The sequence below is a fragment of the Pangasianodon hypophthalmus genome, chromosome 12 (genome assembly GCF_027358585.1).
Source record: "Pangasianodon hypophthalmus isolate fPanHyp1 chromosome 12, fPanHyp1.pri, whole genome shotgun sequence".
Taxonomy (NCBI): Eukaryota; Metazoa; Chordata; class Actinopteri; order Siluriformes; family Pangasiidae; genus Pangasianodon; species Pangasianodon hypophthalmus.
The window spans coordinates 7,915,072-7,937,586 of NC_069721.1; the positions used below are offsets into that span (position 1 = coordinate 7,915,072).

The 22,515-nt window shown below is 40.2% G+C and overlaps 1 protein-coding gene across 2 annotated transcripts; it reads right to left on the reverse strand.

Moving 5' to 3' along the window:
- Window positions 1-1,072: 1,072 nt before the first annotated feature.
- egr2b (early growth response 2b) lies at window positions 1,073-12,500 on the reverse strand. Of its 2 annotated transcripts, none has more exons than XM_034309107.2 (2): window positions 12,294-12,500; window positions 1,073-4,353 (listed from the first exon to the last, which is right to left on the reverse strand). In XM_034309107.2, exon 2 carries the CDS (start codon window positions 4,331-4,333, stop codon window positions 3,266-3,268), a length of 1,068 nt encoding a protein of 355 aa, XP_034164998.1. In that variant the 5' UTR covers window positions 4,334-4,353; window positions 12,294-12,500; the 3' UTR covers window positions 1,073-3,265. The 2 variants fall into 2 exon arrangements, with proteins under 2 accessions (XP_034164998.1, XP_026771277.1); XM_026915476.3 differs by lacking the exon at window positions 12,294-12,500 and adding an exon at window positions 4,638-5,471 and having other exon boundaries at window positions 1,079-4,353.
- Between the last annotated feature and the right edge of the window lie 10,015 nt (window positions 12,501-22,515).

Sequence of the window (22,515 nt, forward strand, 5' to 3'; positions counted from 1 at the left end):
TCTATAGTAAACTCTGCATCATTGAGCAATAGTTCTTATAGCTGAGGCTGACTGGCTTGTATTTGATCAATCCTGATGATCTCTGTTTTGAAATCATGTATACAATCTGCGCTGAATGGAATGTCATGCCTGGGCCTATTTGTGCTACCTTTAGTAACCTGTATTTACATATCCTTGGTTTGGGATTTGTCCAGTTGTTTGAGTTTATGATCTTTTTTTTCAGTAATAAATAAATCAAGACATATACCAATTTTTGTCAAGCTGTAAAATAAAATGTAAAAATAAATGGTATGAATTTTTTGTGTGAAAGGGACAAATAGGATCCTAGCACATACCTTCATAATTTAATGCGTTTATGTCCTGTTCTGAGTTTGTACATCAGCTTCTGTGAACTGAATAAAACTTCTTATGTTCTTTGAGGCTTTCTTGTGCTAAGTTTAAGCGTGCTACTGTTCAGACCATCTTGGGGTTCAGTAATCTGATTTCGGGCTCTTTGGACAGTAATTGCATGTAATTGTCAGTCTGAAGATTGCGCCGAGGTTCCTCTGAGTGCTGGCTCCAGTCCATAGCTCGAGTGAAACAAGGACATTTTGTTAGATGACATGCTGAAAATGATTTTTCATTATTCTATGGCTGTCCTACTTTAAAAGCTTGAACGATATGTGGTCTACAGAGACGCAGATCTGTGTGATGGGCTTGCAGTAATTCTTTCAATATACAGTAGATTAGGTTTTATTCAGCCTAAGCTGAGCATGAGCATCTTTACATTGCATTAAACCTAGATGAATAATATTTTCTTAAGATCCATATTATTGCTGAAGTCCGTGTGCATTTGTACTTTGTGTGAACATATTCTTACTTACTTTTTTTAGATATTATATCATAGTAACTTCCAAACAGCATTTTATTACATCAGTGATGTATTGACCTCTGTTTCTCATCACACATCCTTATATATTTGGATGCCATCAACAATACAACTTCCTGCTGTAAGCCAGGGACTGTCCCCACCTCTGCAGGTGTGATTTTTTTTTTAACCACAGACAGGTCACAACAATCCCTCTTTCCACTTCTCATGAGCTAATGAAATCCACAGACAGTTCTTTATAAAGTCATGTTTATTTACATAGAGAACATTTACTTCTCTTTTTCTTTCATTTTGTGGATCATATAAGACCACCAAATGTCATAGACAGACAAAATAGATGGGACAGATAGTGGCCTGACTGGGATGTTTACAAAGATTAAAAATATAAACAGCCTAATTAAAGTCATTAAAAAAAATACACTTCTCTTCAGATTACCGGAGAACAACATGCATATGAAGCTCCCTGGAAATCTCACGGGTGCTTTTGCACTGTGTTAATCTGAAATCCTCGGAAGTGACTGAACTCAAAGAAAGATAGAAAGATAGATGTAAAGATAGTACGGTTATCATTTTAAAGTAAATCTTAAGCAAATCTTGGAAACAAATCCAGTGAAAGAAGGAATGAGCTCTGACACCTTGTCCATCCCTCCACCCATTAACACACAACATTGTTTACCGAATAATTCAGGAAATATCAGCATATATTAATATTATTAACACACGCTGTACACAATGTCAGGAGCCTACTGAAAAGCTGACAGTGTGTGTGTGTCTTGGTATGTTTTATATCCTGATGAGTACCAAATGTCCCACAAGGATAGGAATAGCTGTCACTTTTGACCTTGTGAGGACATTTGGCTCATCCCCACAAAGTAAATGCAGCTTTTGTACTAAAGAACTGCATTTTTTTTTAAAAATAAATAAATACGGGATGTCCCAAAAGTCTCCATACATAGTAGAAATTAACACTTATTAGCAAAATGTCTTCCAAAGCTTTTCATACATAGTTTATCTATCCATCTATCTATCTATCTATCTATCTATATATATATATAACCTTTAAGAATGCCTTTGACAAATGAAGAACTTATTGAAATCATTTTCATGGCTGGATCGGGAAGCTGTCACAAGGTTGCGATGGACTTTAACAGGAAAAATGGTAAGCACATAACACACGACACTCTTGCCAAACATATTAACAAATTCAGAAAGACTGGAAGTGTTGCGGACCAACTGAGAAGTGGATATCCGAACATCCACTGATGAAGGCACAACCTATGTGGTGCTGGCAAGCATAGATCCCTATATATGGAGACTTTTGGGACACTGTGTAAATAAACTAAAAGAGCAAAAAGGCATCCTTTTGGTTTCTGAGGTTAAGCTTAAGGTTAAGTGTAGGCATGGCATTAGTTTGCTGCATTACAAGGATAATGTAATGTGTGTAATGTTTGTATATGTGTGTGTGGGTGGGTGGGTATGTGGGTGTGTGTCCTTGTGAGACAGTGAGTCAGATCTGACTGGTGTGAAATTGGGAATTTCCTATTCAGGTGTACATCAGACTTTCCTACTGCTATATAATATGTAATGTGAATATGAAAATGAATTTTAGCTTGCAACAAACATTTCAGACTTTGGGTTTTATTGATTATGTTTTTTTTTAATGATGACAGAAAGTTACTAACCTGCGTTAGTTATTTCATTCCAATTATATATGACATTCACAAAACAATGAGATCTATTATTTACATTTACTTTTTTTAGCCACCATGGAACAATGCAACACCAAACAAGTTGTACAAAAATAGAGATTTTTTTTTTTTCAAAAAAAAAAAAAACTTATTAAAGGATCCACTGTACACTGTTTAAATGCCTCCGCACATATGCAGTTATGTACAATAAAAGAACGGACGAAGGCACAATAAACAGGAGGAAAGAGAGAGTTAGATTCATCTCACACATTAGATTAACTGTTCCGACTTATTGCAGAAAGCGGCTTTAGCATTAAAGCCCACTCTCTCATGTGGCCAACACGGACATCTCACACTGTCAGTAGAATACGTACACTCCCACATGCTGTTTAAGGTTATTCCATTAAATTATTTAACCTAAATATACAAACAAAGTGCGTTTGATCAGTCAACATGTGACTGAGAAAGTCAGAAAAACAGCGTGCCATTCGAGGACGCGCACTGTTAGTGTCCCTCATCCAAAGTGATTTCAGGTCATTTCCCGTTTTTTGCTTTGAATTGAACACCTGATTTGTTTACACCTGTCCATGTGCACCTGCAAAGTAAACACTGTATGATGACTTAACTCAGTTCGGTGCTGAGGATTTGGCTGCGCGTGCTCGGTTACCATCGCGACCGTTTCCTAGTCGTGGTTGCGCGCCGCGGTTCCTCATTGGCTGATTCCGGACGTGGAGTTTGAGCCACCGGCGGGAACCGAGGAGGAAGAGGAGGATGAGGACACCGTGGCTTTCCTGTCCTTCTGCCTCAGGTGGATCTTGGTGTGCCTCTTTCTTTCGTCGCTGCGCGCGAATTTGCGGCCGCAGTAGTCGCAGGCGAAAGGCTTCTCGCCGGTGTGCGTGCGGATGTGTGTGGTCAGGTGGTCGCTGCGGCTGAAGTTCCGCATGCAGATGCGACACTGGAAGGGCTTGTGGCCCGTGTGGATGCGGATGTGCCGGGTGAGCTCGTCAGAGCGCGAGAAGCGCCGGTCGCAGCCCTCAGCCGGGCATGGATACGGGCGCTCGTGCACGGGCGTTTTGCTGGGCCTGTTCGGGTATTTCCGCGGGCGCAGGATGGGCCTCAGTGGCAGGTTCTGCGGGCTGTAAGCGGCGGGTAAGCGTGCTCCCTCGGCCACCGGTGCAGCCAAAGTGAAGTTCCTAATTGTGTTCAGTGGCGTAAGAGGCGGCGGCACCCGGAAAGGCTCTAGAGGGCACGCAAAAGGTTTGCGCTCGGGGATGGACTGCACGTCCCGCTGGCACGGGGGCTGGAAAAAGCCGGTGTAGTCCGGGAGGATGGGGAAGAGGCCGGCATCAGCGCTCGGTTTAGGAGAGGAGTAGGCCGGCGGCGGGTACGAGGAGATGGGGCACGTGGAGGTGGAGAGGAATGCGGACGGGTCCTGGTAGACCTCCGCGCAGCCCGAATAGGGCGGAGGAGGGGAGTAGATGTGCTGCTGCTCCATGTCCGTCTGGCCCTGAGCCACCGTGCAGCTGAGCGTGCTGGAGAAGTGAGCGGGAGACACCGAGGAGGAGGAGGACGGCGAAGAGGACGCCGATGAGGCCTGGGTCATGCCCAGGATGCCCGCGCTCACGATGTTGATCACGCCCTCTGGGTTCCAGTTGCCCGGATACTGGGAGTCGATGGAGAACTTGCCCATGTAGGTAAACGTCTGACTGCGAGGACCAGCCGGCTGCGCGAAGCTGCTGGAGTAGGGCAGGTCGACGGCGCGCTTCTCTGCGCTCATATCCCCGCTAACCAAGCCATCTGCAAGAAAGGGAAAATAAACAATGCTGTTAATAGGAGCACGTCTTATGCACACACGAGGAATTCGTGCGCGCTTGGGAAGTTGCATTTTACGCACGAGCAAAACGAGTTGCGATGCAGTTCCAGTCAAAGCCATAAGCACTTACACATCAAGTCGACAATACAGCAAATACCACCTTTAACATATGAAACGTATTTATAAAACTTGTGTTTTTAAAAGCTCTTTAGGAACACGTGACAGCGAAAACAAGTAGGAGGGTGCGCGCACCCGAAGCTCAGCTTACCTGCTGAAAGTCCATTTATTGGGTCGTAATGTCCACCTAGATCACTGTTTGGAAAAATTGCGACCGAGGCTGGCAGCGGTGTGGTGTCGTCCAGTGAGTAGATGCTCTCGGACAGCGGGTGCACGAAGCCGCCGAGAGTGACAGGGCTTTTCTCCAAAGTTTTAGCGGTCATCGTTCAGTCGCGAGAGAAGTGTTTGTGTTTGCGTGCGGATGACCCTCTGCTTTTTCACCTCTGACACTAAACTCACATCAGCAGGGCTGTCACTTAACCTAGGGAGTGTTTAGCGCTCACTCAAATGTGACCAGGAAAGCGAGCCTCTCATCAGGCTGTGTGTGTTTTGTTGAATGACAGACCCTCACGGCGCCTCTTATTGGTACTATGTGTGTATTTATGGAGAGCCATTGATGTACCGTTACGTCACTGACCATATAAGGAACAGTGGAGTCGCGAGATCTGATTGGCTGTGCGGCCTTGTGACGAACCAAGCGATAGTTGTCAATGGAGACTTCGCTCTTTTGCTTACACCGATGGGCCAGCGGTAGGAAAATTGCTACAGCCCGCACTTATTCCGGGTTGAAAAGAAGAAAAGTTTGCATGCAAACAAAATAGTTTTAACGTGAACATTTTCTGGTGCGCAAAAAAGCACCACTCAGTCCCAGAATAAAAGTGACACATATGTAGTTTACTAAATGAAAAGAAATCGACAGGTTCGGGTGCATGTATCACTCTGAATCAGGAATTCCGGTTTCTCTTCAACCCCATACATGGCTTTTTTATCCGGTGAATGAAACCACGCCTCTGCGTACATATATGGATGAGACTTATTCCGGAGCATGAGCATCGGAAACTGACGAATTCTGCCGAGCAAAAAGGAGCCGATTTAAAACCACAAACAAATGAGACGCACAATCACGGAATTTCTAGCTTTGCTGTCTTACTGTCGGAAAGTGTTAGAGCTATTTGAATAGCCAGTGGTGTGTTGTTGGAAAGAGGGAAACGCGTTTTTAGTAACTCTATTCTATATTTAGTGTTCAGCTGGAACATTCAGCTTTATTGATCTTATGGTTCGCCATGTGTTGCCATAATCATCACATCATTCATAATTTACTACTTTTATTAAGGGCACATTATTCCACAGTATTTTCTTCATAGGTTATTATCTGACTCATTATTATTATTATTATTATTATTATTATTATTATTATTATTATTATTATTATTATTATTTGTATACTTTTAGCTGATTGCCCTCTAGTGGTTTGTTACAGAAACTCACAAACAGATTGAAAGATATTCCAAATAAACCCCATCATGTTTATGGGTCAGCTATAGGCCCACTGATGGTACAAATTTGTTTTTGTTTGATTGCATCTCATGGTTTGTTCCAAAACTACACAGACCACAATTTTCCAAAGTAGCCCCAAATTGACCATGGCTCTAAATATAGGCTAAAGAGAAATGTTCCGTTGTTGTAAGGTTTATAAGATGCGACTCGAGCAGACACACTATGTTTGGGGTGAAATTTCCCCCGTGGGTTTAGAAACTTATCTGGAGGAGGAAGGCCATGGGGGAGGAATTGAAGCCCATGACAAGACCAGCACAGAAAACATGACACACATAAACGAATAAAGGAACCAGACATGTACAGCATGTACAGTCACACTGTACACTACAGGCCTACTGCAATACAGAGTGTGTTACAGCCTACAGAGCAATATAGAGTGCACTATAGGTCATTATTCTCTTTTCCACACATGCAGTGTTAATGCAAGGCCAGAATATATAGCTGATTAATGTTAACCCCTTACATGCAGAGGGTTGTAAGGATTTTGTCGTTTTTACGCAGGACTGTTTTATACAGGAGATTGATTATATGTGGTGTGAGTGCTGTATTTAGTGCACTATAAGGTGTGCTATACTGAATGTCAGTTTCTAAACAGATAATCCTGGTAATAAAAATGAGGATAAGTTGCCCTAATGCCAGTACGCATTATGCGTATTGTAGACTCATCCATGCACAGCGCATCATACAGGTCTAATATCGGCTTTACATTAACCTTTCAGTTCATCCACTTTGCGCTAAATAACCCTAACAGAAGCTGAACTACAGGCAAAATGCATCAACATTGCTAGGGGCATTTTGGTTTTTGGACACGGCAATTCAGTAATAATAAAAATAAATAAATAAATAATAAATTCGCCTTTGAGCAAATAAAGTCTGTTGTGGCTATTGCATGGCGCTTTCACATAATATATACTATACAATCTTATTAGCCTTAATCAACAGCCTATAATCTAAACGATAAATAGCAAATTCTAAACTCATGTGATCTTATACTTTTGGAAATATAGGTACTAAACTGTATTTTTCCTTGTCGCCCTCAGGGTACATGTTCTGTACCTTTATTACGCATCCTTCACCACGGAAAGTGGATATAGTGCACCTTTAAAAATGATTTATGGCGCATGATTACCTTTTAGAGTAAAGCTTTACATGCACTTTTCTAGATGTGGACATTATGGTACCATCCTAGCGACAAGGAAGGGTATAGCTTAGTACCCTTTTTTTCTGGGGGAGAGTCTTATTATATAGACAAACTTACATACGGTTGACATATGAAATATGCCATACATATTGTCATAAATTATGTAGTACATAGTAAAAGTTATTGGGAGCAAAATCTAAAATAGTCAGTGAATAAAGGAAATAAATGAATAAATGACCCCAGAAAGAAAAGAGGAGTGAAAATAAGATAGGCAACATTCTTGCTGAATTTTTCTTTCTGTACACAAAAATCCACAATTAACAGCGCAATCTGTAGCACAAAAGTCCACAAGTAAACACTGTAGGTAGTAATTCACCCCTGTAAGTCCATGTAACATTGTTGTGCATTTTTCTATAAAGAAAACACAAGTACATTTCTCATGACAAGATTAAACCCACAGAGATCCTAACTCTGGACATGGAGGGGAAATAATGCAGACCCCTGACATTCCTCACTAGGGGGCAGTGTACTCCATTTACACTCTGCCCAGCCTCTGGCACCTCAAGAAAGTTATGGAACACCTTGTGTTGTGGTTGAAGTTGCCCTTTTGCACTCTGGCTTGTGGTTTTTCTTATAACGGTTCAGGTTTGGATACAGGTAGGAGATGCTGACTCGTACTCCTCGCACCTCAGGGCACGTGGATGTAGGCGCAGGTTAGATGTGGGGCAGATAACCACATGCTTAGCAAGAGCAAGTTGGAGAAACAAGCAAGTCGTGGAAATATGTTCATGGCTGAGATTTATGCCACGGCTTATATGTCTGTTTGAAGTTTTCCTCTTTATTGTATATATTTTTAGATATATAATGTATATATTGTATGTTTTGGTGTATATATTTATACAAACCACAAGAAATCCATTTAACACCTGGAGCAGCTAAGCTTCTTGTTCTGTTCACAATGTGTTTAATGCTAATCATTTATTCATGTATTTACAGCAGTGACTCATATGTAGAGGTATTAGCAACAATCATAGCCTAGTATTTGAAATTTTCCAGGCTGACAAAAATGAATTATGGGAAGCTTTGCATAATATCAGTATTACAGCTCTTAACGTTTTTATTTTTCATTGCTCATAACATCACTGTGCTGAAATCGATGTAAAAATATTTAACATTCTCTGGTATTTGAAGTAACAAAAAAAAATAGGAAAAATGGGAGAAAAATAAGTTCTAGATGAATAGTTTTAATTGTTTTATGGGTTCATATAAAAAAAATCTGTGTAAATACCAGTAAACTGCAGTGAGAATTTATGAAAGTTCCAATAAACTCCAGCCACCACACATTTCTAATCAGAGGTCTTCAGAGGTCTTTACTCTGATGAGGGGTCAGCTCTCCACTCATCACACAATCCTGTACTTTAAGATATAAAAGGCAAACGCTGACCCTGGATCAGTCATGCTCTGAGAAGTTTGATGTGTATGACCTCAGCTGTAATAGTATGAATGTCACTTCTGTGCTTAGTCAGTGGCAGATTTCACTTTCATGCTCACTTTTAAGCAACATTAAAGGAGTGGAACAGGGACGATGAAATGGGACGGTTAAATTTATGTCCAACATTGCCTGACCAGAAACGTAATGGAAAATAAAGTCAGAATTGTGGGGTTAGTTCAAAGAAGCCTATGCTGTGTTGCATCTGACTGACTTTAATATTATCTTTGATAAAAATTCTTGATTTATGATATCTTTTAAGAATGGGTTGATATAAGATCAGAGCATGTCTTTGAAGTGTTGTTATGTGGATATTATCTAAACAGGTTCATTTTGGGGGGAATTTTATAGTGATGTAGTTCTTCATGTGCAAGTTCCTGTAGTGTTGTTTTCTGCGACTACACAATTATCTAACCCATCAGTGGAAGCCTGTATATGTTTAGAACACAGGAAACCTCAGAGCTTTATTTCAAACAAAATATCACCAGCCATCTTGTTTGATCTTGCTCAGTCACATGTATTTTTGTCACCACCCATACAAGCAATGGTTATTTTTGTAGGGGTGTTGCTGTCATCATCAAGAGCCATCGTTGATGAACAGGTCATGATTCTTAATACAACTCAGGACACCATGGCGTCATAACGATTTTTAACCATGGTACAAATGGAGCCATCTGTTGTCACTGCATCGGTTCTGCGCTCGTGGGTTGGTGTTGCTCAGATGGTATCAAATACTATCAGAGCCAAAAAACAGCCTGCTTGGTGTCTTGCTTTGCTCTTGGTGTAGGCGTTTTTGAATTAAACAAGGGAAAAGCCCAACAGAGTATATATGTATGAACATATAAGTATACGGAAAGTCTGATTAATTCTACTCTGACCATGGTGAAGTTTAGTAGAAAAGGCACGACCACGTGTGTCTAATTGTGTTTGCAAAGTTGCCACAATTTCTACAGTAAATCTGAACTGAGAAATCTGCCTCCTACTGCTGTGCTTAAGCCTGTGATTTACCATCATTTCCATCCTTTTCCTGTCTGGGTTCTCCTCCAGCCTGCACTGCACTGAGCTGCATTTTTTCATCACCTCTGTCACCAGGCCCAGCGATTAGTTAAGAGGTCGTGTTCACCACATCGTCATAATGACACCTTGCTGGATATCGACTGGAGAGCAGCTCCGCAAATCACCCTTGCCGCTCGATAGTGAGCCTGAGCCACTGACATGTCACATTTACATCCTCTCCCAGAGACGTTTAGAACCAAAGAGGCATTTTTCAGCCCAGGCGAGGCGGGTGTGAATAAACGGTAATGTGACAGGCGGGTGACAGAGCAGCTCTGGTCAGGCCGATTAGGGCCACGCGTCAGCCGTTGTTAATGGGGGAAGTCCTCTAAACGTTGTCCCAGTACCTGAACCTCCATAATGAGGGGGTAGGTAATGAAGCCAGGCTGGTTTTTAAAGCCTGTATTAATAGCGAGGCGTCACGCAGGGCACCAGCCATAGACAAACCTCCAATGGTCAGGACAGCACTGGGTTGAGCGAGAATTTGAGTTTTACATGTAAATGATTCTTGCTTTATGAGCTACAACAAGATTGGCCATCTACAATGTGAGTGAGTGGTGGGTTATGCAGGTGCATAATGAATGCGGAATAAATCCACCCTACTGAGCAAGAGATCAAGATGCTGTTATCAGTCATCGCCACGGGCCATGAACCGACCCTTTCACATTTTACAGCTGCTATAATTGCAAACTCCATTGTAAGACCCACAGCACCGTTTGTTCTCAATGGATAATTGTGGCTATATGACAACTTGAAGAGACACAAAAGCTCTCAAGTCAGCCCAGAACAGCGACGATCTTTTGCCGTTAATTGTTGAAGCAGAATGTTTCACATTTTTAGGGATTCTTGCATCCTCCCCCACAGAGGAAAGAAGGAAGCTTCTTGAGATGCTCTTGTCCTTTGTTGCACACCCACAGATGCAAAAATGTTTGCACACATTGCAGAAGTGGTGCAGCTTGGCGCAGCGGGCTGGTACAGCCCAGTGCCCATTGGCTGCTGGGATATGGCCGACCCTGGCGGGAATGATGGGACTCAGTGTGCTGGCCGCCCACGGCAAGCAGCCGCTGAATTCAGGAGCTTTCACTTCTGTATGTGCTCAGGGTCACGTGGGGTCAAACGACTCCTGCATATGAGGATATATCAAATGACCTTTTCCCCCTCACTCCTGCCCTTGTGCGTGTTTCCTTTTTTTTTGTTTTGTTTTGTTTTGTTTTGTTCATTCTCTCTTACATAGCCATTTTCATTTTTCGGTTGCCATAACAAGCACACTGACTATGATGGCCTTGAATGCGATAATTCATCAGCACACCTGCATGCAACATCAGTATGTCCTCCTCTTGTGTCTGTTAATGATGAGCGCTCTTGTACAGTGTGTGACTTTTATGCTATTCAGAAAAGAATTAACAAAAAAGCTCTTTGTCAGTGTTCCCCTAGAAATCCAGTAAAAACGAACAATTTGCTATTTTGTGTTGTGAATCACCACACTGAGTCAACACAAAAACCTCTGCGTTGATACACAAAGGAGGTCACGAGCATTATTTCTACATGAGAGAGGAGAGCAGGCCGAGATGGGAAAGAGAAAACCGCAATGGGAGCGGAATGCCGCGAAACGCCGGTCAGGCATATGACAAGGCAGCATAAAGCAACCTGTCAAGTTCCACCCACAATATTCAGATGAGCTCCGTCAAAGAAGAGTGAATGGACACCAACCTGCTCCAGCACCAGCTAAGATCTAAAGACAAGCCGTGGGAGAGTCCGCAACAACACGAATTGTTCTCTCTTTATCGAGTGGGAGGCTGTTTTTCTTACTGAGTTTGCGTAGGTGTTACTTTTCTATAGATGCTCACCATCAAAGGACTCAGCAGTTTGCGTTAGTGGTATGTGGGGTGAGAAATTCCCTCTTTAGCTTTTAAGTTGCATTATTTAGTGTTGCCTCTAAACAATGTCCTATTTATACACACAAGTCTTTACTGAGATTTTAAGAAGCAGAGGATCTCAAACATTTTTACTGTTTTTTTTTTAATATTGATAAAGAGTAATACTTTAAAATCATTTGGAGGATTAGAGCGTAAGGATTGGAGCATATTACAATCTGTCTGAAAAAAAAAATTCATCTCACAAATTTGCCTCACTAAATCTATTGTTAACTTTGTTTTAAAAATATTTTTTAAACAAAGTACTTTTTAAAATGTCAATTAAATATTGCTTTTTCTCATAACATAAAATTGAAACTCGCTGTAAGTATTAATTTCATCCTCCTGTTTTGCCTACTTAGCCGGCCCTGTTAATTGCAACAAATCACAGTGTTCCATCAAAATCACTTGAAGTGCAAAGAAGAAACTAATTGCATGCAAAACAGCCCTCAGCTACTCTGAATACAGCACTGCTAGAAAAGGAAAACCCTTTTTCCCTTCTGCTCCTGTAATATATTCACTTTCCACATTACCTGCATTATCTAAATGAAGAGGGCTGTGCTCTCAGTGCAGAGTGCAGCACATCTAACAGACACCACATCATGCAGTTCTACAGGACCTAAAAGCACTCACACACTCACTCTCCCTCTCTCTTACACACACACTAAAACCCACGAAGAAGAAGTGTTGCGCGGTGGCCCGTGCTATACTCACATTATCAGGGCTTGGAGAGAAGTGGCTCTTTGTGAATCCCATCACATGAGTGGGCTCCTCCAAGAGCATTACACTGATCCAGTAGCAACACACTCACACAAACACTATCCGGCATACACACACACACATACACACACACATACACACACACACGCTCTTGGGATAGCTTGGGCTCCTCATCCGATCGGATCGCTCTCCAAACTGATTATCTATAATCTACCAAGGGGCTATATGAGGAGTTCTCTCATTCTCTCTCCCTCTCTCTCTCTCTCTCTTTAAGGGGGTGTAACAAAAAAAAAATCAAGGAAACTCAAGACAATAGCACTGTTCCTTGTGCACGCCACATCTTTGACATTGAAATTATCATGGTAATGTTGAGTGAGAGGTGTGGGAGCTGGGATAATTTGATGGAAGGACCTGTAGGTGTTGGTGTCACTCACGTGTCACATGTAGCAGCGTGCACCTCCCCGTTCTAACTCAGACTTTTAACATAATAGCACTTTTAACATAATGTTAGCCACTACAGAGTGGAGCATCTACATTTTAGACTTAAACAGTGTTATTTTTGGTTATTATTTGAAGCGTTTTGCTAACAGACATTATATTGGCTTATTTATGACCTTATTTGTTCTTAAATAAGGCATACAGGCTTAAGTGTGGAAGAAGAACCCTAACATAATGTCTTAGTAAGTATGACTGGTGGCAGATGTTTACAGCGAACACGCCCACACACATGCACAAACACACACACACACACACACACACAAGGGCTTGCCCAGGCCTCTTTCAGAGCAGAGGCACGTGGCCAAGGGGCCGTGGGTCGGACCCGGGCACTGTCTCCCTCATTACTGAGCGCTCGCTCCATCATTGACTTCTGGCTCCTCATTCAGGATCAGAAGCCATTAACACTAATGTTCTGCTCGGTGGTAAAGACACAAGACCCTGGTTTTCACCTAGAGGAGAGGAGGCACTGCAGTCGGACTACAATGGTTTTGACTTGGGAATCCTCAAGAGTTCACTTTCATTAAGTTCGGAGAGACTTGCAAACTCTCAGAAGCTTTCTCTCCCTGAAAATGAATATAAATCACAGAATAAATCAACAAATTTAAACAAGGGAATATCGATGGTTGCTTACTGTTTTCTCACACTCACACAAGCTTTTCTGACAAATAAACTCATAAATAATCACAAAATTAATGAATTGTTAAGTAATGTACAACAGAGTAAAGAGCTTGGCATATCGAAAACATTAAATATTCCAGCAAGTGTAAGGGCAGAAAATCAGCTCTACCCAGCACAGGTCTTGATGAGGAAAAACTATGCAGCAGAACATTAAGCAAATGGTGCCATTAAAGGCGTTAATCTTTACCTGTGAAGGGTGCAGGAATGATGGGGCCTCTGTTTCTTCGGAGGACTCGGTGGAAAGGGCTGCGTGTCAAACTGCACTAATAAATGGCACAGCTAAATCATCCTTTAATTTGGCGCCACTGTTTTGGAAAGGCAGACCCTTGTTACAGCCATAGCCTCATGCAGACCAAGTCAAAGTTTAGCCATTAGGAAGCAGATCCATCATGTCTCGATGTGTCCAGTAATGAATTGTGTGCATCAGTGTCATTAGGTCTTTATGAACCGAAGGCTTAGAAATATTAAACGCTGTCATTAAAGAGCCTCTTAATGATGTGTTCAGGTTAATGGGGGAAATAGACTCGAGTGGCCTGCTGGAAAAAATGTGTTGATTTTGATTCATTACAGAAATGAAGAGAGAAATGTTTATCAAAGAAAATGTTTTTGTAATTGAACTGCAGTTAAGAGCAAAAGACTTTTGCCATAGAAATTACACACACACACATACAGAGTCAAGATATTTATATAGCTTTATTTATATTTATATTTAAAGACAAGTATCAAGTGTAAAATAGAAATAAAATCAATAATCAGTATATTAATAAAGCAATAAAAACATTAAAAGACAAAACCACAGATAAAAAGACACACACACACATAGTTATTTTCTTTTTATTCATAAACCTATGTAAGTTTTTTTGTTTTGTTTTGTTTTGTCTTGTCTTGTTTTTTTGTTTTTAATTTTTGCAATGTTCCACTCACTAGGAGTCCAAACCCCACCTACATAGTGATGTGGTTCACAGTGGTCAAATTCTGAAATATTTCCAAGGGGGTGTTGGATTCATATGCCAGAGGCTGGGGGTGTATGATGATTTGTTACTTCACCATTTAAACTGGAGCTATATTTTCTTTGTTAGCTTAGAAAAAAAAAAAGATTTTCATTCAATTTTTGTCTTCTGTATGAATTTATTTTAGTATAATGGGTTTGTTTTGCTATAAAACATTGGGATACATTTATACTAAATACTAAACACAATATGCAGTTTCTACTGTTGCTTTTTTTGTTTTGTTTTCTTTAATATACTCTGTGTATTTTCTATCTTTAACAGCCATAAAAAAAAAAACTTTCTTAAAAAAGAAAGTGTATTTACAGCTCCAGTTGCACTTTACACTTACAGGTGCCAAACTGTAAAAAAAAAAAAAAAAACAGTTAGATAGATGACTAATGTAATAGAGTAAGAAATTTATATCAACAGTAAATACTGTATGTAGTAATTACAAACAATTACTCCTACTTCACTTGTAAGTTGGATACACTGTTTACATCAGGACACAAAGGTACAGTGCAATAATTGCTCAAGAATTTAATGGGACACTTCTGCACTTTCTTCACCAATGATTCAGTCTATAATCTCACCTGGACACTCTAGACTTGTACCTAACAACTGCTGCTGTAGTCATACAGACTATCCTGTGCTCATCCCATGACTCATTGTCATACTGAACATTCTTTCGACACATGTTACAATATACAGTTGTAGACTCATAATTGCACAAGCTGGTGTAACTCATAAGAGAATGGATTCCATTTGAGTCAGGTTCCTCTTAAGATTTATTCCTCATGGCCTCCCCTGGAGTTTTTCCTTGCCGCTGTCACCCCTGGCTTATATAAGTCTGTGGGTGTATTTATGTAAAGCTGCTCTGTGACAATGTCTGTTGTTAACAGCACTCTACTAATACATTTGAATTGAATTGAAATAGTTGTCACATACATTGCACGTACATAGTGAGTAATATGGACAATTATAAGGTATACTGATAGGATTTCAGATAAATGTTGAATAAATATGCAACATTACAAGCAGTATAACAATTGTTACTTGTATTTACGTACTCTTTATAGTTAGATATGAATGCATTTACTGAATGAGTTTGAAGAAGGTAGTACCTTCAACTTAGCAAGTGCCGGATATATGCCTCGTATTTTTCACATTAGTTACTAAGTAATTACATCTCCAAATACTGAAGTATGCAAAGTTTTACTTGCAAGAGTTCAATGTTACTATAAATTATTACTAATTATTTCTTTTTGGCACTCAGCACTTCCCAGCAAATCTTCAAGTTATATACAGTATAAATTTTAGAATCCAGAATACATTTAAATACTTAGGTTTACTAGGTACTGATGGTACTGTGATATAAATTGCTACAGATTATAAAATCAAATTTACTTTTATTTGTTTTGTTCACTCACTGGTTAATGCTGGGTTTCATAAGTGTTTCCTTAGATGCTGTTGAGCTCACTTTTCCATTTTCTGAAACTGCAGCAGCAAAATGGTCATTGAATCAATGAAAAGTGTTTGCCTGCTTCCTCAACATGCACATGCCCTCGCCCTGACTGGTCAGTTTGACATGAAGAACTCACGATACGTTGACGGCAACCTGGTGTGTCACATATGCATAGAATTAAAATCATGCTAATAGATAAGCGATAAGTGATATCACATAATAAAATTATTCCTAAGGGGATGATAAAGATTTGCAGTTTTACAAAGTGGATGATTTGGTTTATTTGAGGACACGCACACATACGCACACACACACACACACACACACACACACAAATTAAACCCTAGTAGTTCACCTACATACTGAAACCAAACACTGTTTTGACTTCAATTTGATGGCCTTCTTCCAGGTCATCTCTCTCTCTCTCTCTCTCTCTCTCTCTCTCACACACACACACACACACACTCTCTCTCTCTCTCTCTCTCTCTCTCTCACACACATACACACACACACACACTCTCTCTCTCTCCCGGCTCTGGGAGCAGCGTTGCATCCCAGCAGCAGTGCAGTGCTCCAGGGGAGAGGGCACAAAGGCCCAGCGGCAGGGCCCTTTCTCCCCCAGAGCCACTAGCACCTCCTGCACAGCCCGCCGGCACTCTGTAAATGATGATTAATCACTGGGGGCTGGGTGGGGGGCTCACACCCTGACACAGCCATAATGGCGGTCAGCAGGGCCGCGATAGGCCGGCAGGATCAGTGGGTGCAAGCGCTCCTGCGCGAGTGGGTGGATGTCTAAGGAAGATGGACGACCTCTGTGAGGGCCCGGCGGTTTGGAGTCCTGTCATTAGCAAGAGAAAAACAGACAACAAAAAGGAGGGCAACTCTCTCTCTCTCTCTGTCTCCCTCTCTCTCTCATTCTCTCTCACTCTTTCTGTGTGTGAGTGTGCGTTTGTGCTGTCTGCTTAACAAGCAGCCCAAATGACATTTTTGAATGTTATTAAGCATCACGACAAAGCCATAACAGAACAAAACCAATCCCAGAAAGCAGCTCAAGTTACAGCTGTACCCAATCTCGCTCACTTGGTCGCCGTGCACCTTCAGCAGGGAGCGCTGAGCTTCACTGACAGTTACAAATGAAGCCCCGATTCATTATTTTCCAGGGAATTCTGAGCACTCCACATGATGATGGAGATGCAGCTATAGCTCGTGTCTGTGCCCATTTGGATGAAGATGCATCACGGAGCCTGAACCGAGACTCCAGGCCGACAATTACATCAAAGCAGCTATCGGACTCTCCTCTTCTCCTTACGGACGGATCCGGTGCGGAGCGGAGCGGGTAATAATGCTCGCGCAGAAGCCCATTAAGAGCAGTCTCAGTAGAGAAGCTCATTAGCATGTTGAAATCTCCCCCATCCACACACACACACATGCACACACACATTTGTGTAATTCTATAAGCTGTTATTGCTTTCACAGTCCTATTCTTTAATGACACTATTAATGCGGAAAGTTTATCAGCAAATGAGTGTGTGTTGGCCTCACCGGCTTAAATTTGTTTTAATCTGGGGTTCAGTTACCTCATTCGCCATCCCCCTAATGAGCCATCTCTGTTAATTAAACAAAAGAGGAGAAGAGGCGCTGTGCAGTTCTCCTTTGTGCTGAGGCTCAGCACCCCGTTTAGGCTTCCTGTCGTTGATTTAAATTTAAAGACATAGAAAGTATTCAGTAATGGCCCACACTCTTAAGTGTATTCTTATAATAACAACGAATAAACATAGATGTCATTAATTATCCTGTACATGCTGTACTGTGCATTTGCATTATTATCATCTGGGTGTGTTATGTAGAGAAAGGTAGAACTCAAGCTTTTGATACGTTTAATTAATGGCCTAAATTTGCATAAAGAATATTTGTCATTTTTAAGGATTATGTCATTGGTGTCATATTTTCATGATAATGTATGTTTCCAGTTATGTATTGATATAACATCAATAATTTATCTTCTATTATTCTTATCTAGATAAATAATTATGTAGATACAGAAATGTATAAGAAAAAGAAAAGATTCATTAGATTCCCCAAAATGTTTGACACTGCACTCAAATTCTACTTTGTATGCAACGTCACTGGATGATGGCAGTCTTTGGGGACAGGAGATGACAAGAATACTGACTAAAACCCCCCTGGTGTCATTGTCAACATCTTGTTTCAGTTTCCTGCTGAAACCACCGACACAGTACACTCACGTCTCCATCAGCAGAAATTCATTCTCCAGATCTGGGAGACAAAAGCAGGAGTTCTCCTCCAGCTCGGCCTGGCACTGGGGGCCCGGTTTGACACTTCCTGCCTGGCTCAGAGGCTTTCAGCGCAGCACAGGGACGGAGGGTTTGATGATTAGCCGACTCAGCCTGGACCACAGGCCACAGGACGCCTTGTCGTCCAATCAAGGCCTCCTCCATCATGGTCGCTGCGAGTGGCTCTCTGCCATCAACAGTGTGTAGGGATGAAGACGGAGCACCCTGCAAGCTAATTGGACATGGCACGTTACAAGCAGAGAACAAGCTAAGTGGAGCTGGCCGTCAGAGGAGACTGATTAGCCTGCAGTTGGGGTGGAGTTCTTCCACTACATAAGCACAACGTCAGTTCCTGCTCCTGGTCAAACATTAACACGCAGGCTAAGGCTCCTCCGGCAGATCCATGTGGAGATCAAGCCTACTAGAGGAAGTAACCACTTTGAATATAGAGGTGTCTGTCAGGGGTCTGTGTGGCCACACAAAGCCATCAGTCAAACTCTCTTTGTTTTAATGAGCACAACAAGATGCCAGTGAATGTCAACGAAAATTGCCTGGTCTGTACTTTTTTTTACTGTATGAGGGACATTGGTGCACTGATTAGAGAATGAGAAGGTAGAGGAAGTGCCAGGAAGCTGTACGAAGAAAGAAAAATCCTAAGAGTGGATACATGGTCCTGCTGACAAATGAATAAATTACCAATTGAATAAGGGGATTTTTCCCCTTTGGATCTCAAGTTGACGTTATTAAAAAAAAGTTGAGAAAAATGCTATAAGTGAACCCTACGAAATAAAAAACTGTGATTCCTACCTCACAATGACTCAGATTCTGTCATCTATTTTCTCTAGTGTCTCTTCATCCCTGGTAGCCTGACCCACAAAATTGGCCCTGCCATATGCAAAGAGTAAAATGGCTCTCTCAGGTGTGTGTATAACACATATGCTCTAACAAATGACTCAGTTCTTATCTTTTTCAGCAGTTGACTCATTTATACATAACCCTGTGTGGTGTCAGAGACAAGAACATCCTTTAATCATATAATGAAAAGGATATGCAGTCATTAGACAGCCATGCAGCCATACAGAAAAGAATATTTGGTCACTCTTTATTTTACAGTACAGTAAGTAACTGGTAATTAATAGTTAAGTAAGTAGAAAGTAGTAATATCTTTGTTGTATTCAGACCATAACCAGAGATAAATAATATTACTAGGTAAATACACAATAAACATCTTGACATTGTAATGGAAATAGGAATGTAAAATAATTTTTGTCTTTGTCACAAGAAGAACATAACCAGTCAATTCTACGAGGTATATATGCTAGTAAGTTCTTAACTGGGACTGCAGTTACTGCTAATTAACAATTATCTTGTGTTTTCTGGGTAATCATTGTCTTATGGCACCAAGTACTATTACAGAAGCAGATCTCTTTTGCAAGTTACTATGTACTTAAATATCTAATAAAGTGCTATTTGGTATGTACAGGAAAAGTCTTGAAATAACCACATACATATCAGACACTTAACATATAATTTGTTATTAAATATAAGCAAATTACCACATACTTATCTATTACATACTAGCTACTTACCACATAGTTACTTCTTATTACTTTCTAATTACTATGTACTTCCCTATTAATTACCAGTTACTTACTGTATTATAACATTCAGTGCTCCTGAATATTTTTTCATTATTTCTTTATTTCACGTTTATACCTCTACACCTCAAATGCCCAGTGCATCTTAACACTTATGTTATGTTGGCACAGAAAAACATTATAAAACATACGTAAAATATATATTTTTAAATTCAACATGAACACAAAATATGAAAATGTCCTTTTAAAAACTGTTCAGGTTGTCGTGAATTGAGAATGTGTTAAAAAGGATTGAAATGGTTCTTTTTTAGAGCCGCTGACGTGATGTGATGGGTATTTTTTAATAAAGTGTGGCGACAAATTAATATGCTGAGTCAAGCTTCTTGTGGCCGTGAGTTAATTAAGGCCATGAGTTTCTCAAAATCTATTTTGTGACCACAAAATACTTAACTTGTGACAGCTATTGTACTTTAAAATGAGTGAGACACGGAGAAATCAATAGAATTAGACCATTGCACTCACAGGAACCTAAGCATGGAGATGATTGATTATATTCCACATTATGACATGATGCATAAAAACATCACATCAGAGTCACTGGCATTGCAAAGTGGATATAACAGCGTGCATCACCTTAAGTAGATTCTCAAAGCAAATAGTAGCAAATAGAGTTTTTCACACATTCCAGCCAAATAATAAACTGGAGGTCATGTATTAAGTATGACGTTGCCACTGCATACTAGTTACGCAATTTATGATCACAATTTTGGTCTTGAAATATTAACTGGTGGCTTCAATATATTCATCCATGGCCATGCTTCATTAAAAAAAAGAAAAAACAAGTGCCATGTCACTTCAGAAGCTCTGTAGGTCTTTGTAAAATACAGAACAAAAGAATCTATTTTAATCACTGTCACAAAGCCTTCATCGCTTATTTACACTCCCACATGTGCACACACTCAAACACACACAACCACCACCAGAAGGTTTTGTGAGTCTGTTTGCATAAATTGTTTGTATTGCTAATAATTAAGGTGAGGAATTGTATTGGGTATTTTCTTAAAATAGATTTTACAGTTACTAATTTACAGTTACGGATTGCTAATAACAATCTAAAAAGGCTCAATGAGGTGTTTATTGTTGTGCATGGAGCATGGTTCAGCATGTTGTACATTTCTAATATGCAGAAATCATAAACGCTAACATGCTTCCTGTTAATCTGCTTACCTGGATTCAGGTGAATTTATTGACCTGATTTTTAACCTCTATTATTAACATTATAAAAGATGGGGGGGAGGGGGGTATATTCACTTGCTTAAGTTCATTCGCTAGCTAGCTAACTAGGTAATTCCGACACGTTTCCAACTATATAGTTAGCTGTCTAGCAAAGATCCCCCTTACATCCCCCTTACACATTATCCTGAGCCTTACCTTTCAGCACTTTAACCCAACAGGCAATCGCTACTGAACATCAAAGTGACATCTTATGTGTAATACACAGCATTCATACTGTAAAACATCAAAGGATCTGCCTAGCTAGTCTAGCTCACTCAGCCAGCTAATATACCTGTTTTCCGTGGGTTAGATTTTGGGCTGTGAAATGCAGGTTTTGGTTTAATTTGCAGATTATTATCACACTGTTTCCTTTGAAGTGTTTAAAACGGAAGATAGTTGATAAATTGGGGCAGAGATGCTCTCCTGTCTCCACTGTCTCAGATATTTCTGCTGCTGACTAAACATTTAACTCCTGTTTCATTTTTAATTGGGTCTTAAAATTGAATTATTTCAATGCACACGCAATTTTTTAAATTGGCTTACAGTCTTCTGGGGTTAAATGTATTATTATTATTATTATTATTTTTACTCTGTAATTGTGATCAAAAATAAATTTAACAAAGTTGATTTTTTTTAAACCCAAATGAAAGTACTATGATTTAATTTACTAAAAACAGTACCATTACAGTGAAACGTGTATTCATGTACCGTAAAAAAAAATGCACGTGTAGTTTATTGATGTCCACCCAGATAATATGAATTATTCAGTAACTACAGTAACACTAATAGAGAGTGTATGTTGTTTTGCAAGTAAAATATGTAAGTCTGGACCTGCTGATGATTAATTTACAATTGAAGGAGTTCTAATAAATAAAATTGTTGTGAGAGTTGGTAAAGCATTGCTGATCTGGACACTGCCTATATTTACATGATATCTATTGTATAAAAGAATTTCACATAAAACTTACAATACTGTGAATTTTTCTGTTCAACAGATAAGTGACAAAATGCAATGGGCCATGCTGTTATAGGAAAATAATCAGCACCAGGTTTGTATGATGCACACTAAGCAGAGTTGATTATTTTCCAATAAAGCACATCCTGAAGCATTTTATTTCTCTTATGCCACAGCAATTTGCCAACAAGTACATTTTTTGTTTATTAAAAAAACATCATTGTTTATATCAGTTTATTATCAGTTTATAGTTACATTTAATGATGTTGTGGAATGTCCGTGAGACAAGATCATTCTTGTTATCACTTACGTTATAGCAGCTATGAACAGTCATTCCCTCACTTTCTCTTGAAAGTAATTAGACAAAAAAAGTCCTGAAGACTTTCCCCTTACAGCATTACCCCTCACTGTTACAACGCACGCCACCACTGGAGACTCTTTCCATAAATCTGAGATAAATCTTCTTT

What these genes read in the sequence shown, in the direction of transcription:
- egr2b (XM_026915476.3), bottom strand. Translation starts at nt 4,809, where the DNA reads ATGACCGCTAAAACTTTGGAGAAAAGCCCTGTCACTCTCGGCGGCTTC. An exon ending in AATAAATGGACTTTCAGCAG is followed by an intron (nt 4,354 to 4,637) that starts GTAAGCTGAGCT and finishes CCTTTCTTGCAG; the next exon opens with ATGGCTTGGTTAGCGGGGAT.